This window comes from Pan troglodytes, chromosome 4, assembly GCF_028858775.2.
Source record: "Pan troglodytes isolate AG18354 chromosome 4, NHGRI_mPanTro3-v2.0_pri, whole genome shotgun sequence".
Classification (NCBI taxonomy): domain Eukaryota; kingdom Metazoa; phylum Chordata; class Mammalia; order Primates; family Hominidae; genus Pan; species Pan troglodytes.
In genome coordinates this window covers 42,360,520-42,376,622 of record NC_072402.2, presented here as the reverse complement: position 1 = coordinate 42,376,622, position 16,103 = coordinate 42,360,520, and the positions used below count along the sequence as shown (strand labels likewise).

At 39.9% G+C, this 16,103-nt stretch overlaps 1 protein-coding gene across 5 annotated transcripts in view; it reads left to right on the top strand.

Moving 5' to 3' along the window:
* Nucleotides 1-16,103, top strand: part of ARHGEF28 (Rho guanine nucleotide exchange factor 28) — a 314,548-nt gene that overhangs the window by 52,499 nt on the left and 245,946 nt on the right. For 4 of the 5 annotated variants that reach the window (XM_016953152.4, XM_001151367.8, XM_001151239.8 and 1 more), the window contains exon 2: nt 5,879-5,922. In XM_016953152.4, the coding sequence (XP_016808641.3) occupies nt 5,890-5,922 (33 nt within the window). In that variant the 5' untranslated portion in view covers nt 5,879-5,889. Of the gene's footprint in view, nt 1-5,114; nt 5,294-5,878; nt 5,923-16,103 lie in introns of those variants that run through there. The other variant, XM_016953151.4, reaches the window with a different exon arrangement.

The following is a 16,103-nucleotide window of genomic DNA, read 5'->3' as shown; positions in this document are numbered from 1 at the left end:
TGCAGTGGCACGATCATGCCTCACTGTAGCCTACAACTCCTGGGTTTGAGAGATCCTCCTGCCTCAGCCTCCTGAGTAGCTAGGACTACAGGCATGCACCACCGTGCCCGGCTAATTTCAAAATTATTTTTGTAGAGATAGGGTCTTGCTACGTTGCCCAGGCTGATCTCAAACTCCATGACATGTTCTCTTTGGAAGATTAAATAAAAAAAGTTAGAAATCTCTTTCTCCAAAAATTTACAGAATGCCATGTGAGAGCTTTTGTAGGTAGCAAACTTTAAATGATTTTTTTGCAACAAAATCAATGGAAACATGGACAGATACTCTTTCAAAATGTTGTTACTGGCTGGGCATGGTGGCTCATGCCTGTAATCCCAGCACTTTGGGAGGCCAAGGCAGGCAGATCACCTGCGGTCAGGAGTTCGAGACCAGCCTGGCCAACATGGCAAAATCCTGACTCTACTAAAAATACAAAAATTAGCTGGGTGTGGTGACACACACCTGTAATCCCAGCCATTTGGGAGGCTGAGGCAGGAGAATCATTTGAATCCAGGAGGCAAAGTTTGCAGTGAGCTGAGATCACGCCACTGCACTCCAGCCTGGGCCACAGAGCGAGACTCTGTCTCAAAAAAAAAAAAAAAAAAAGTTCTTACTATGGCATGTACTATCTATATCTGTAATCTGTTTCTTTTAAAATACATTTTCTCTTTCACTTATTAAAATATCACTTTTTTTTCTAAAATGGCAGGTCAAAAAAAGAAAAAGAAAGTATTACTTTTTTCTTGAAGGAACAGGCTAATTGAAAAACCAGTAGGTTTATAGCACTTCTATTTTTGTAAGAGAAAATTATGTAGTACATGTTTAAGTTTGACAACTTTTTAAAGTACTTTGCCACAATATAACCGGCACATCTCAATGTAGCATAGATTTTTATGGTTACTTCGCATCTCATTACATAAATTGCAAAGATTTGACCACATTGGAGTTCTTATTTCCACAAAATTAACCATGTTGATTGATTAATATCCCATAGAATATTTTGTGCTTTTGGCTTCAAGTTCTTTGTTGCAGAACCTTGCTCATGAATGACAAAGTGAATGAGTCTTGTGTGTGGTGTTTTTAAAACTTCTTATAAGAGCAGCTGCCTTACCAGTGGTTGTACTTGAACAGTTTTCGATAGAACACTACTTTTTATTAAAAAAATAATTCACAGCTGGGCACCATGGCTCACACCTGTAATCCCAGCCCTTTGGGAGGCTGAAGTGTGTGGATCACCTGAGGTCAAGAGTTCAAGACCAGCCTGGTCAACATGGTGAAACCCCATCTGTACTAATAATACAAAAATTAGCTGGGCGTGGTGCTGGGCATCTGTAGTCCCAGCTACTCAGGAGGCTGACGTAGGAGAATTGCTTGAACCTGGGAGGCAGAGCTTGCAGTGAGCTGAGATTGAGCCACTGTATTCCAGCCTGGGCAAGAGAGTAAGACTCCATCTCAAAAAAAAAAAAAAGGGATTCACTCTTCAGAATATGTTTCCATATTCTCACTTAAAATGATGGGTTTTGGATGGGAGGGGAGTGAGGGATAAAAGACGACACATTGGGTACAGTGTACACTGCTCGGGTGATAGGTGTACCCAAATCTCAGAAATCACCACTAAAGAACTTATCTATGTAACGAGACACCACCTGTTTCTCCAAAAACCTATTGAAGTAAAAAATAAAAATTAAAAAAAAATTTTGAGTATATTTTATCACATAAAATCTAGCAAATACCACAAGTTGAGTTGTGAAAAAATCTGTACTTTTTTCTAAGTGTACAGCAAACTTCTTGCACAATTAAATTTGCTCTAATAGACTTGTTTCTTAAAATATTCAACAGTCTTCAATAGTTTTACTCATAAAGAAATTCCTTTTATCTTTTTTTTTCTTTAGAGATGGAGTTTTGCCATGTTGCCCAGGCTGGTCTCAAACTCCTGGGCTCAAGCGATCCACCTGCCTCGACCTCTCAAAGTGCTGGGATTACAGACATGAACCACCAAGCCTGGCCAAGGAATGCATTTTAGTTTGCTGCTTTATTTCTCTGTATTATTTCAGCTATTTTTTTTTAGCTTCCACATTTCCTATAGTAATGCATTTTTTTTTTTGGCTATTAAGTGGAAATCCCAAAGTACTGGGATTATGTACAAAAATACATAAGGATCTTCTAATTTTATCGTCAAGCAAATTTTGTGAAAGACTGGAATTGTATAAGGCATGACTATAAACATAGATGACAAATTGCTAATATCTTGAAGTGCAGCAGACATTTAAGGTGAGGATCATAGTATATGCTAGTGGATATAAATTAATTTTTTAAATCCCATCTTGATAATTTAGAATTTTGGAAGGATCAACTTGTTAATGTTCTTGGGTTGGCCATTATTTTTATTTTATGGGTGGCTGGTGAACAATTTATATTCGGAATAGGAGTCTCAGTTCTTTCATATTCTTGTTAGTATTATCTTTAATTTGAAGTTTCTGAGACTCTGGTTTGTAAAGTTAGTTTCATTAAAAATTGATGATTATAGGCTGGGCATGGTGGCTCATACCTGTAACCCTAGAACTTTGGGAGGCTGAGGCAGGCGGATCACTTGAGGTCAGGAGTTGGAGACAATCCTGGCCAACATAGTGAAACCTTGTCTCTCCTAAAAAATACAAAAATTAGCTGGGCATGGTGGTGCATGCCTGTAATACCAGCTATTCGCTAGGCTAAGGCACAAGAATTGGTTGAACCTGGGAGGCAGAGTTTGCAGTGAGCCAAAATCATGCCACTGCGCTCTAGCCTGGGCAACAGAGCGAAACTCTGTCTCAAAAAAAAAAATTGATGATTATTTTCTGTAATCCCAGCACTGTGGTAGGCCAAGGCAGGAGGATCACTTGAGGCCAGGGGTTTGAGACCAGCCTAAACAACGTAGCAAGACCCTATCTGTACAGAAAAATACAACTTAGCACGCCTATCATCTTAACCATGTGGGAGGCTGAAGCAAGAGGATTGCTTGAGCCCAGGATATCAAGGTTACAGTGAACTATGATTGTGCTGCTGCATTCCAGCCTGGATGACAGAGTGATACTGTTTCAAATAATAACAATAATAAATGGATTATTATAATCTATAAACCCATTTAAGTGGGTGCACATAAACTGCCATAGGGGCATGATATTTTAAATAAAATTGAGGGCTGAGAAGGGCCCTGTTGTCAAACCCTCTGCCTTGTAGGACCCTCGGTCATCTCTCAAGATGTCTTAGGAAACATGACTTGGGACCTAGGAGGATGCTATCACCAGTGTGTATAGGAAGTATTAGTAGAACTTAAATGGTTTTATAAAAAGTACCTCAAAATAGAACTTTTCATATTCACTTTCTTGCCAAGTGTATCCTCTGGGGATTACTGTACTAAATATCACAATTCATTCTTTTTTTTTTTTTTTTTTGAGATTGAGTTTCACTCTTATTGCCCAGGCTGGAGTACAATGGCACAATCTGAGCTCATTGCAACCCCTGCCTCCTGGGTTCAAGCGATTCTCCTGCCTCAGCCTCCAGAGTAGCTGAGATTACAGGTGCCTGCCACCCTGCCCAGCTAATTTTTGCATTTTAGTAGATATGGGGGTTCACCATATTGGCCAGGCTGGTCTTGAACTCCTGACCTGAGGTGATCCACCTGCCTCAGCCTCCCAAAGTGCTGGGATTACAGGTGTGAGCCACCATGCCCAGCCCCACAATTCATTCTTAAGAGAAGCCTCTAAAGTACTGCAGCAGGGCTCTGGCTGGGCATGGTGGCGCATGCCTGTAAGGCCAGCCACTCGGGAGGCTAAGGCACAAGAATCGCCTGAACCTGGGAGGCGGAGGTTGCAGAGCCAGGCTTGGCCTAAGGAGCAGAACCCAGGCCTCAAGTGTGCAGTGGGAGGGAGGCAAGGGTGCAGGGACAAGTGAGTCTTCCTGTCTGCCCCATTTAGAATTCTCATGCAGCCTGCTCCTCCATTTCTCCTAATCGTTCATTCTCTTTCATTCAGCTTGGAACTCCTTGAGGGCTGGACCACTTTCTGGTGGACCCAGAAGGCATGTCTTTATTATCTTTGCGTAATACCTGGCCCACAGTTGGTGTTCAGTGAGTGATGCTGGGTTTTTTTGTTTTTTTCTAAGTAGGAAACAAGTTTCTAAGTGCTATTTGTTTACTTTTAAATTTTTAATTGTGGCAAAATAGACAACATAAAATTTACCATCTTAACCATTTTTAACATAGGCCAGTAGTGTTAAGTATATTCACATTGCTGTGAGACCATTACCGTTGTCCATCTCCAGAACACTTTCATCTATGCAAAACTGAAAGTCCATATCCAGTAAAGAATAAAGTCCTCTGTGCCCCACCCCTGGCAACTACCAATCATTTTTTTTTTCTGTTTCTCATGTCAAACTCATGTTTGATTACTCTAGGTACCTCATATAACTGGCATCATATAGTATTTTTCCTTTCTGTCTGAGTTCTTTCACTTAGGGTAATGTTGTCAAGGCTTGTCCAATTGTAGCATGTGTTGGAATTGTATTCCTTTTTAAGGCTGAATAACATTCCCCTGTAGGTGTATATCACATTTTGTTTATCCATCCATCTGTGCTATTTTTAAAGGGGCAGGCACACCGAGAGGCAGATCCAGGTGCACACACCTGGCAGAGAGGTTGGTTAGCTTGACAGTGGGCTGCATCCTACCCATGCGATCATGCAGCTGAACTCTCTGGCCCTCTGTGTAAGGGAGGCAATAGAACTATCTTGTCACTATGCTATTCTGCCTCACCTGGCCAAAAGTGGACTCTGACTTTGGAATCACCTGGAGCCAAGCGATGAACACAGGTGAAGCTTTCAACATGCTTATATTGACCTTTCTTGGCTTTCTGAAATATTTTTATTTTAGGAGCAGTCTATGGGATAGTGTCTGGGGTCATAGGGTTTCCATATGTGTGGAAACTAATATAAAATAATAAAGGTGGTGGGATATATATTTTTTCAAATTCAAATTGTTTTTATTTTGCCTCATGTAGACACTACATGTACTATAATTACTATGATTTTTAATTTTGATAATATATAGAAGGTTTACCATTTGAACCATTTTTTCAGGTACAACTCAGTGGAACTAAGTACATTCACATTGTTGTGCAACCATCACCCCCACCAGCCATCTCCAGAACTTCCTTATCTTCCCAAACTGAAACTCTGGCCATTAAATAATAACTCTCCATTCTCCCCAACATCCAGCTTCTGGTAATCTCTATTCTACTTTTTTCTATGAGTTTGACTATCTAGGTACCTCATATAAGTAGAATCATACAGTATTTGTCCTTTTGTGATTGGCTTGTTTTACTTAGCATAGTGTCTTTAAGGCTCATTCGTGTTATAACATGTACTAGCCTTTTGTTTCTTTTCAAGGCTGAATAATATTCCATTGCATGTGTATACCACATTTTGATTATCCATCCATCCGTCAATGGACATTTGGGTTTTTCTATCTTTTGGCTATTGTGAATCATGCTGCTATGAACATAGGTATAAAAATTTCTGTTTGAGTCCCTGCTTTCAATTCTTTGGGTATATACCTGGAAGTAGAATTGCTAAGTCATATGGTAATTCTACGTGTAATATTTTGAGGGGCCATCATATTGTGTTCTAGGGGAGGATATTTTATTTAGATAGCATCTTAGTCCTTTATTCTTTCATATTTTGTCTCTGCAGTTTTCCTATCTAATGAGTTTGCTCCTCCCTCCACAATATTGATAACTGGAGAGCTCTGCTGGTCGGTTCCATGGGGCCTCCTGCAATAACTTCTCTTGTTTATTATTTTCATTGCAGATGCGAAAGCCATGGAGTTGAGCTGCAGCGAAGCACCTCTTTACGTAAGTTGCTAAACACTGGGCTTCAGGTCCAAGGGGCCCTTTCTTAACTCCAAACCATGTGACTGAAGTGGGGAGAAATGTTTTTCTTGCTATTGAGTTAAGGCTTTTTAAAAACAACACACTGAGCGTTACTGTCTAGTTCAAGTATTTGCATGGAGCCTTTTAAAACTGGTTGGCTCCTGTTTTAAAGTCTGGATTTTATATTTCCCTCAGTATTTTTTTAACTGTGTAATTTCTGGATTCAAACACTCAGTTCACTCATATGAGTGGTGTGTGAACATATTATTTTATGATAATATCCTGATAATAGTCAAGAACTTTTCTATGTGTGTCTTTTTTGAGGGGAAGGTTTCATGATAATTGTGTCAGCGAAAAGTATGAAATAAGAATTCAAACAAAAAGTGCTGGGACATAAACAGAAGTGGGAGTTGGCGCTGGGGGACAGGAATGCCCAAGGAGATTTGTAGTTAGATGTGCCATCTAGGCCCAGGAGGATGCCATTCTGAGAACAACTCCTGGGGGTAACAGGGAGGTGAACAGATTGTTTCCTCACACAGAAAATGGCAGAAGGCCTCATCTTCCCTCCTTCCTTCTGATTTCAGACAAAACTTCCTTTCTTGGGAAGGAACTGTGTTGGTGTGGGGTGGGGCCTGGGCAGGTGGGCCTGGGTGTGTGAGGAGACTGGAGTTTAGAGCAAAATTTCAAGGAATTGAAACAAATTTTATTTTTTTTATTTTTTATTTATTTATTTTTTTTGAGATGGAGTCTTACTCTGTCACCAGGCTGGAGGGCAGTGGCATGATCTAAGCTCACTGCAACCTCCACCTCCCAGGTTCAAGCGATTCCCCTGCCTCAGCCTCCCAAGTAGCTGGGATTACAGGCACATGCCACCACGCCCAGCTAATTTTTTGTATTTTAGTAGAGATGGGGTTTCACCATGTTGGCCAAGATGGTCTCGATCTCCTGACCTCGTGATCCGAATGCCTCGGCCTCCCAAAGTGCTGGGATTACAGGCATGAGCCACCACACCCGGCTGGAATTGGAACAAATTTAATCAGAATCCTCAATTGATGAGAATAGATTCATCCACTTCCCACACTTCACTACCCAGCCAAGTGCCTACTCACTCACCCTCACTCCCTTCTACACATGACACATACTTCTCTGGAGGAAGACAGAGTCATAAACCAAATTGATTCCAGAATAGTAGAAAAGCTGCCCCTTGAGTTGCCCAGTGATCTCTAGTACTCTCTCTAGGTTGTGATTTTCAGGCCATAAAATGTGCCTGTAGACAGTTGGGTTTGGCCCAGACATGATTAAAGATTAAAAAAAAGGCTGGACTGAGGCTAAATTGTAAAGTACTCCCAAATCTTACTGTTGTTTTTTCTGTGTGTGCCTTCCTATTCCTCACTCATTCCACCCTCCTCCCCTACCTCAAAACAGACAAATCCACAAGCCTAATCGTGATAGAAGCCTTGTAGCTGACTGACCTCCTCATGTAGCTATTTTGACCATAGACTTACTAGATTGTGACCAGATTTGGGGAAAAACCAATACACATTGCCCAAGGAGAGAAGAGATTTAAATGAACCAAATAAAAACAAAAACAAGTTTTTCTTTTTCTTTTCTTTTTTTTTTTTTCCGAGACGGAGTCTGGCTCTGTCACCCAGGCTGTAGTGCAGTGGCGCGGTCTCGGCTCGCTGCAAGCTCCGCCTCCCGGGTTCACGCTATTCTTCTGCCTCAGCCCCCTGAGTAGCTGGGATTACAGACACCGCCACCACGCCCGGCTAATTTTTTTTTGTATGTTTTTAGTAGAGACAGGGTTTCACCGTGTTAGCCAGGATGGTCTCCATCTCTTGACCTCGTGATCTGCCTGCCTCGGCCTCCCAAAGTGCTGGGATTACAGGCGTGAGCCACCGCGCCTGGCCAAAACCAAGTGTTTCTAGTTATTAAAAAAATGCTGATTAGAGTAAAATGAAAAGTACAGGAAAGTGTTAAGAAAATAAGTCATAATCTCACCCCCATGGATAATGTTATTATATTAAAATACTAATATATTTTATCATTTTTAAGGTGTAATTTTTCTTCTCATTTTAACATCTCTAAAATTGAGATGCTCTTACATTCACTGTGCTTCCTGGCAGATGTTATTACCTACACGTGTGTGACCTTGGTTACAGGGGTTCATATTGTTGTCATTTCAGTTTATTTATATACCTTGCTGGTGCTACATAAATTAATTGCTTTCAAAATGACTTCACCATGATCTAGCATTATAAGGCAAAGTTACTATGTAACTAGAAAGACTTGGAAATAACAGCATGTTACATGATAAAATCTATGTATAGATTAATTTAGAAAAGGTCTTTTAATAAATATAAAATTCTAGGTAATTAAAAATTACATCCTAGTTGGCATTTTTTCTAGTAGAATATTAAATGTATATTATAAATAATGATATCTTAGATAAAATATATGAAATATATTTAACATAACTGACTCTTACTACATATGATAGAGTATATAACATTTTTAAATTTAATTTAACATTTCTGGTCAATATTATTGCAAAATGAATTAAGCCAATCTAGCCACTTGGCCTCATCCAGCAAGAGGTCATTAGAGATATGTCATAATGAAAATGAGTCTTAAACCAAAATCTACCAAATGGGTAATGTCGTGCAGACAGAGCAGACTCAAAACTGTCCTACAATTTGTTTCTGTATTTTGGGGAAGAACCCGCTCTCTGCCCTTCTATCTTCAGAGGTTTGGTAAATATTCACTTCTAGTTTCTCTTAGTTTACTAAATTTTGGTTCATAAACCCTTAATATTTTTTCTTATTTATATATATTTATTGTAAAATACTAGAAAGAGACCCAGCAAAAAGAAAAAATTAAAACCTCATGTTTAATCCCATGGTGAATGATAAGCTCTGTTGACATTCTGATACAGATTTTTCCAGAGTTTTATCTATATCTCTGTTGAATTTTATCAAGGGTCCTTTTGACATTTATTTAGATGATACAGTGTTTTCTCATTTGATAGGGATTTATTCAATCTCTTAATTTTGGTGACTTTATGTAGGTACTTCAAGTAATCCTACTTAGTTATTTTGACTATTTCTTTTGGAAAAACAAATTAAAATAACTCTGGCAAGTGTGTAATAAAGATACCCTCTCCATTGGAATTTGTGAAGAGTCCATTACATATTGGGAGGCTATATTAAAATTATAAAATAACACTATGCATAAATGTATGTTAATGCCCTAGAAAATCTAATTACAACAGACTTTTAAAAATATATAAATTAATAAGATTTACCTCAAGGACAATTAGATAACATAAGTGGAACAATAATCAGGAAGGAAAAAAATTGATTGAAATTATTCCCCAATTTCTACCCACCTCTCAAAAAAGGGCACCTCATTCAGATAGGTCTTATAGGTGATTTTTTATTCCTTTGCTTATAACCTGTTTTGATGGAATTCTTATAACATTTTTATGGCTAAAATGCTTCTTTGTCTCTATTTGTCGGGTCACTTTAGAGAATCTTTCCTGAAGATGTTAGACATCTTTATACCTATAGAAAATCTATGGATGTAAATATTTTCTTACATTCCCCATGCATTTTGCTTGGATTGATAAAGAACATTTTTTATTTTTCTTTTTAAAGATTGTTTCTTCCACTATTGTTTTCCCCTTCTAGACAGAACAACTAATATCCAAAGATTGGATTGTTTTTTTCTTTTTGGGGAGAGAGGAGGGTTGCATTCTGGAAGGCTTTTTTTTGAGATGGAGTCTCACTCTGTCTCCAGGCTGGAGCACAGTGGCACAATCTCGGCTCACTGCAACCTCAGCCTCTGGGTAAGTGATTCTCCTGCCTCAGCCTCCTGAGTAGCTGGGACTACAGGTGCATGCCACCACGTCCGGCTAATTTTTTTGTATTTTTAGTAGAGATGGGGTTTCACCATGTTGGCCAGGATGGCCTCGATATCTTGACCTTGTGATCCACCCACCTCAGCCTCCCAAACTGCTGGGATTACAGGTGTGAGCCACCACACCAGGCCAAGAATGTTTATCTTTGTTTTCCACTTAAGTTTTCAGTAGCATCAAGTTGTTTTGTTCCTTGCTTGCCAGCACAATTTTAGATTCTATCACTTTTAGTTTTTATGTAGCTTTGTCAAATCTTGGCCTTTTTTATGCCCACATAGTTTTATAGAGATAATCTTTTACATTTTATTATGAGCACAAAGCAAGAATTAAATTTTTGTTTTTCTATACCTTTCAGGAATCTGTTTCAGAAGGAGGTGCAGTCTTTGGCTCTCTCTCTTGTGCTGTAGAATTTTTTTTTGGCTCATTTCTGTTTGCTCATTTTTAGGAAGGAGACTCTATCTTCTTCTTGGAGATATAGTAATATTCCTGAACTCAGCCACAGATTCAGTTAAATTTTTATTTGATTTATTTTTAAAATTTATTTTGAGATGGGGCCTCACTGTTGCCCAGGCTGGAGTGCACTGGCATGATCTTAGCTCACTGCACCCTCGACCACCTGGGCCCTAGCAAGCCTCCTGCCTTAGCCTCCCCAGTAGCTGGGACTACAGGCACATGCCACCATGGTCAGCTTTAGTCTAATTTTTAAAAGAATCCATGGCAGTTCCCTGAGTTGCAGTTGCAGAAAAAGAGAAACACTACTAAGATCAGAGAAGAAGCAGGAATTGGCAAGACTGGCAGCCAAGAGCTTTATAATATCACTTTGTGGAACCTAGGGATATATATGAGCATTGCAAATCCAATTTTTAGTCTCTAAGCAGCTTCCTGCATTCGTGCTTGAAAAGAAACTGAAGGAGCAGCACTGGAAGGCTAGTCTGTTTATTCCAAGGAGAAAAACAAACAAAAAAAACACCAGAGGCCTGCAGTCTGGTTTGAAGTCTAGGCTTAGTTTTTAGGCTGAATGGTACAATAGTATTAGGAGGTGTATTTTAAGCTAGAAAGAATTGTGGTGGTGAAGCTAATGAGAAGTGCAAAAACCTGGAAAAGGGTAAGTTAGAATCAGTGGAACCTAAGGTGTTTATTTTTCTGGCTGAAAATTCTTCAGTTAACACCACTTGGGAGCTTAAAAGTTCTGTACTGGAAATTATAAAGATATTTTTATTTTGGTTTTATTTTTAAATTAATTATTTTATTTTTAAATTTCACATTGCCGTGAGAAAGTAGATAATTTTATTTTTAGATTATTGCTCTTAGTCTTCTTTTTCCTAGTTTGTGTGTAAAAAGAGATAGGAAACGATGCAAGGACAGCTTAAGAGGAGAGATTTTGCTTACTGGGCATTTAATTAAACTTTGAGAGAGGAAGAGATTTTGCATTTACAAGCCAATTTGTGTTTTTGCTAATGAATGCTTTTTGATTACTTTTTATATTGAGTTTTCTCTACATTTTGTAAATCAAGGAGAATTATAAAACAAATACCTATTCTACTTATTTATCCAAGAGCTCCTTTTTTTACATTAATTATATTTTATTTTTGTATAAAGTATAATTGGCTGTGTGTGGTGGCATACACCTGTAATGTCAGCACTTTGAGAGGCTGCTTAGTCCTCCCGAGATCAGCCTGGTCAACATTGTAAGACTCTGTCTTTACAAAAAAAAAAAAAAAAAAGCCACGTGTGGTGGCTCAAGCCTATAGTCCCAGCTACTTGGGAGGCTGAGGTGGGAGGATCACTTGAGCCAAGGAGTTCAAGGCTGCAGTGAGCTGTAATCACACCACTGCACTCCAGCCTGGGTGAGAGAGCAATACCCTATCTCAACAAAAACAAAAGCTGTTTGTAAAGTATAATTAATGCTAGTCTTTCTGAAGTATCAGTTTAGTGCTGTGAATAAAACAGAAAAGTCTTGCTTGAGAAATTGTTGGTTCCGAAGATTTTTCCATTTTTCCTCAATTAAAATGGCTTTATTTAAAATGATTAAATAACACTTGCTTATTATAAAGAATATAATAGTAAGTAAAATTATTAAAAAGAAAGTGAAGATCAGTTGAAGTTCTACCTTTTTTTTTTGAGACAAATTCTCGCTGTGTCATCCAGGCTGGGGAGTGTAGTGCGATCTTGGCTCACTGCAGCCTCTACCTCCTGGGTTCAAGCAATCCTCCTGCCTCAGCTCACAGAGTAGCTGGGACTAGAGGCATGAGCCACCACACCTGGCTAATTTTTGTATTTTTTGTAGAGATGGGGTCTTGCCATGTTGCCCAGGCTGGTCTCAAACTTCTGGGCTCAAGAGATCCACCCACCTTGGACTCCTACAAGTGCTGAGATTATTGGCATGAGCCACTGTGCCCAGTGAAATTCTCCTTTTTAGAGAACTTTATTAGTATTTTGGTAAACACTAAAATTTGTTTGGCAAATGTGTACACACATACACACACACACACACACACTCATGATATCTCATAAGGAATTATACGGGAATGCTGTTTTTATTATAATGGACAGGACCCCATTTCCCCTCACCCCCATTTTATAATTCCCGTTCCTGTACTCTGAGCTAACCCTTAGAGTCACCTCCTGCAGGGGTTCTTAGCAGCATCAGCATCCCTAGGAACTTGCCAGAAATGCAAGTTCTCAGACCTCATGCTGGACCTACTGAATCAGACACTCTGTGGATGGGGCCCAGCAATCTGTGTTTTAATAAAACTTTTAAGCGATTCTGCTGTGTGCTAAAGTTTGAGAACCATGGAGTTAGTGCAAACATTTTCATGTTCTTCTGTATTCATATACACATATACAAGCTTTAGTAGAAGGATCATATTATGTGGACTTCTGTATCTTTTCCAACTCAGTGATACTTTGTATAAACTCCTATAAGCCATCGGACATAGCTCAAACTCACTCTAATTAATGAATAGGTATGGGTCAAGCTCATTCCCTATTGATGGCCATTCACTTTGTTTCAGTTTTTGGCAATCATGAACAATTATTCACCAGACATCCTGTCCATATGTCCTTATATGTTGATACTTTCATCTCTATGGGATAGATTCCTAGGAGTAGAATTGCTGGATGAAGGGCATACATATTTTACATTTTAGTGGATTGCTTTGCAAATGAGATCTAATAGTTGACATTTTATTCAGCAACTTTCAGAAATATTTAATGTCTATTTCTTTAGCTTTAATAACTGATAATTATGTAGCTGGGGATTATGTTCTCATTTTCATTGTGCAAAGAAAGGAGGGATGTTAAGTTTTGTATGTTGATTAAGTTGGTGAAGGGTTAGAAGGGTCCTTTATTTCTCCCATTTCTCAAATTCTGACTAATATGAGCATCTATTAGTCAGAATTTGACTAATCCATGGAGATTTTTTTTAACATCTGCAGAGGGTGCATGTGTGAGACTGTGTGTGTGGGCTCTTGCTCCCTTCCACCCTTCTGAGGTGCTGTGCAGACATGTTAATCATAGCAACTGACTGAGAAGAGTGTAATCACTTTTTTCTCTGGAGGCTGCAAATTGTATAGCCATTTGGGCAGTGGGAGTTTTTTGCTTCAGTAGCTTGTTTCCAGCTGGATCTAAGATACTTCGCTATTCCCTTAGCATTTTATGTTTATATTATTCTTTTATTCTGAGTCACTGTCTCCTGCTGTGTTTGGTCCCAAGAATGTTGGTTGCTGCTGGGCTCATTGTGGGTGTTGAAGGTATAATCTGATGTTTAGAGGTAGTGGGGGAAACTCTATCCTATTCAGCCTTTTCTAATTTCTGGATGTTGGTATAGCTTCCATGAATACTTGGTGGAGCATGCTCCCCTTGTTCCCAGCCTTCTGCAGGGAGGGCCGGAGGATAGGGCCCAAGTTGTCTGGATGGACTGTTCCCCAGCTCAGGGAAGCAGCTTCCTATTGAGGTGGTGACTTGGTGGCTTTGTTCTGGGGTCACCCAGCAGGGGCCTTCTTACGGATCCCTGCAGATTCCCTGTGGCTTTTGGGTCCTGTGGAAGGAAATCCTGTCCTCCAGACACTGCCCTTCTCTCTTGGTGGCCCTCCATCCCCCAGTGGGCTACCTATGACTGGCCTCATGCCCATCAACTCGAAATATTAGTCTGTGAGGGCATCTTGGGGACCTTTGCCTGGGCACCCTCACTTTGCTGATGAGGAGATTAGTCTCCAAGAGGGTGACTGACTGGCTTGACTAAGTTAACTCAGCTGGTTTGACACTCTGGATTTTAAAATGCTCTATTAGAAATCATAAGAATAATTTTTTTTGACTCAGAAAATTTGTTAGTGGCAGATCCCACAATAAGCCTGGGGTTTTCCCACCTTCACTGGTAACGACCTTCCCCACTGCTCTGCCACATCTCCATTTCCTCATTGACCAAGTACTCAAAGGCACCATTTTATCCTTTCCTGTCCTGAAGCTGCCTTTGAGCTTTCTGACATGAATGGTGCTCCTTCATGGACCTTAAATTAAAGGGTCTCTCTTTTCTTTTATCTCACTAGAGGATGCTGCTGGTAACTATGTCTAGGCAAGCCCTGACCTTCTGAAGCTCATTTGCTCACAAGAAGCCAGACCTGTTAATTGATGGTCATTTGCTCCATTCAGTTCTTCCCAGCTCAAAATAATAGAAATTTTCATTAGCTCAGGTGTCAGAGGGTGGTAGGTAAGGGTGTCTTTCAAAACAGGTTAGTACAGCTAAGTCTAGCTTAGCCAATGGAATCGGGCGGGGCTTTTGCCTGAATTCAACTTCTAGATCACGTGTTTACTTTGTGCAAATTTGTTTTTTAGTGAATTATATTAACTTTACTTGTGTCTTTATTTAAAACACAGCAGCATGTGCATCTCAGAGGATTGCCACCTGCTGGGGTGTTTCTGCCATCGTCAGTTAATCTGTGCTCCCTGAAGTTGGTTTTCTTTGGTGGCTTTTGTTTTCTACTAACTTAACTTGACCTTTTCCTATCCTCTCTGAATGGCCTTGCTTTTATCTCTTTGCCTTTTCTCCTGTTTTCCTTCTGAGGGGGCAAACAAATTCCAAAGCAGCATGTTCTAGCCATAGAGCAAAGAGAGGACCATGGTAACTGTTTTACCCAGCCTGGCCAGCAGCCACGAGATGTCAGTTCCTGGGAAGTCTGAAGCCCTTAGCTGCTGCAGGAGATTGCTTGGTAGTTCTGGCAGGAGCAGAGGGGAAAAGCTTCTCAGACTTTAGCAAAACCTTTGACTTACAAACATTTTACAAATCCTCCATTAGCTTCATCCCATTTCACATTTTGAAAGAAACAGTTCCCTCTTCTCTCAATACAATGCCACTTTATGGTGCCCCCTCCTACTGTCACAACTGAGATGATAAGCTTCTGGGGAAAGGCCCAAAGGCGAATATACAACTACAGAAGACCACAGGAAGAGTCAGCCTAGCACCCAGCTTTGAAGAAATTTCTTAGTGGGTGTGAGTTTCAGGTCCGCGGGTAAGTAAGTGCCAAGTGTGCTTAAAGTCTGATGCTGCCTCACTTCCTGTATTTCAGTGACAGCTCCCACAATTTGGGTGGTGTGCAGCCTATATTTTTAATAAAGAACTTGAAGTAGCCGATATTTTTGTTCTATTTGAGTTTTTAAAATGTTTTACCATCTAAGTAAGGATTTTAGGCATGATGGAAATCGGTTAGAGTTTTCTCTGGGAGAAGCCTCAGTAAAAGAAATAACGTGATCCAGGTAAAATGTTTTATTTCCATATTCTAGAAAGGCAGCCCTTATAGAAGATGTGATTTAGCTATACTACCTTCTCAGCAGTTCCTCCTGCTTACACCTGAGGAGGGTGTGCCTGTTTTAAATAAGTGTCTCTAGCTCTTGCCTTCTTTTCCTCTCCATATCTTGATGCTGTTACTTTTATCAAAACGGATCTTATGAAGGTCACTAAGTTTGCTCTTGCTTAATCTAAGGTGTTTATTTTCTCAAGTCCCCATTTAGCGCCATGCACTGTAAGAGCAGAGAGTGAGAAACAAGGTCTCACGTCCCTGCTCTCGCAGAACGCACTTGGGAGTAGGAGACAGAAAGTAAGTAGGTAAACGAATAAACAAATAAGAATTTCAGATGGCAGTATGGGTTAGGACAATACAAGGCTATGACATGGCAGAGAATTGTGTGTGTGTGTCATTAGTCTCTCTGGGATCTCCTGGAGAGCAGTCTAGTAGAGGGATCAGAAAGCACA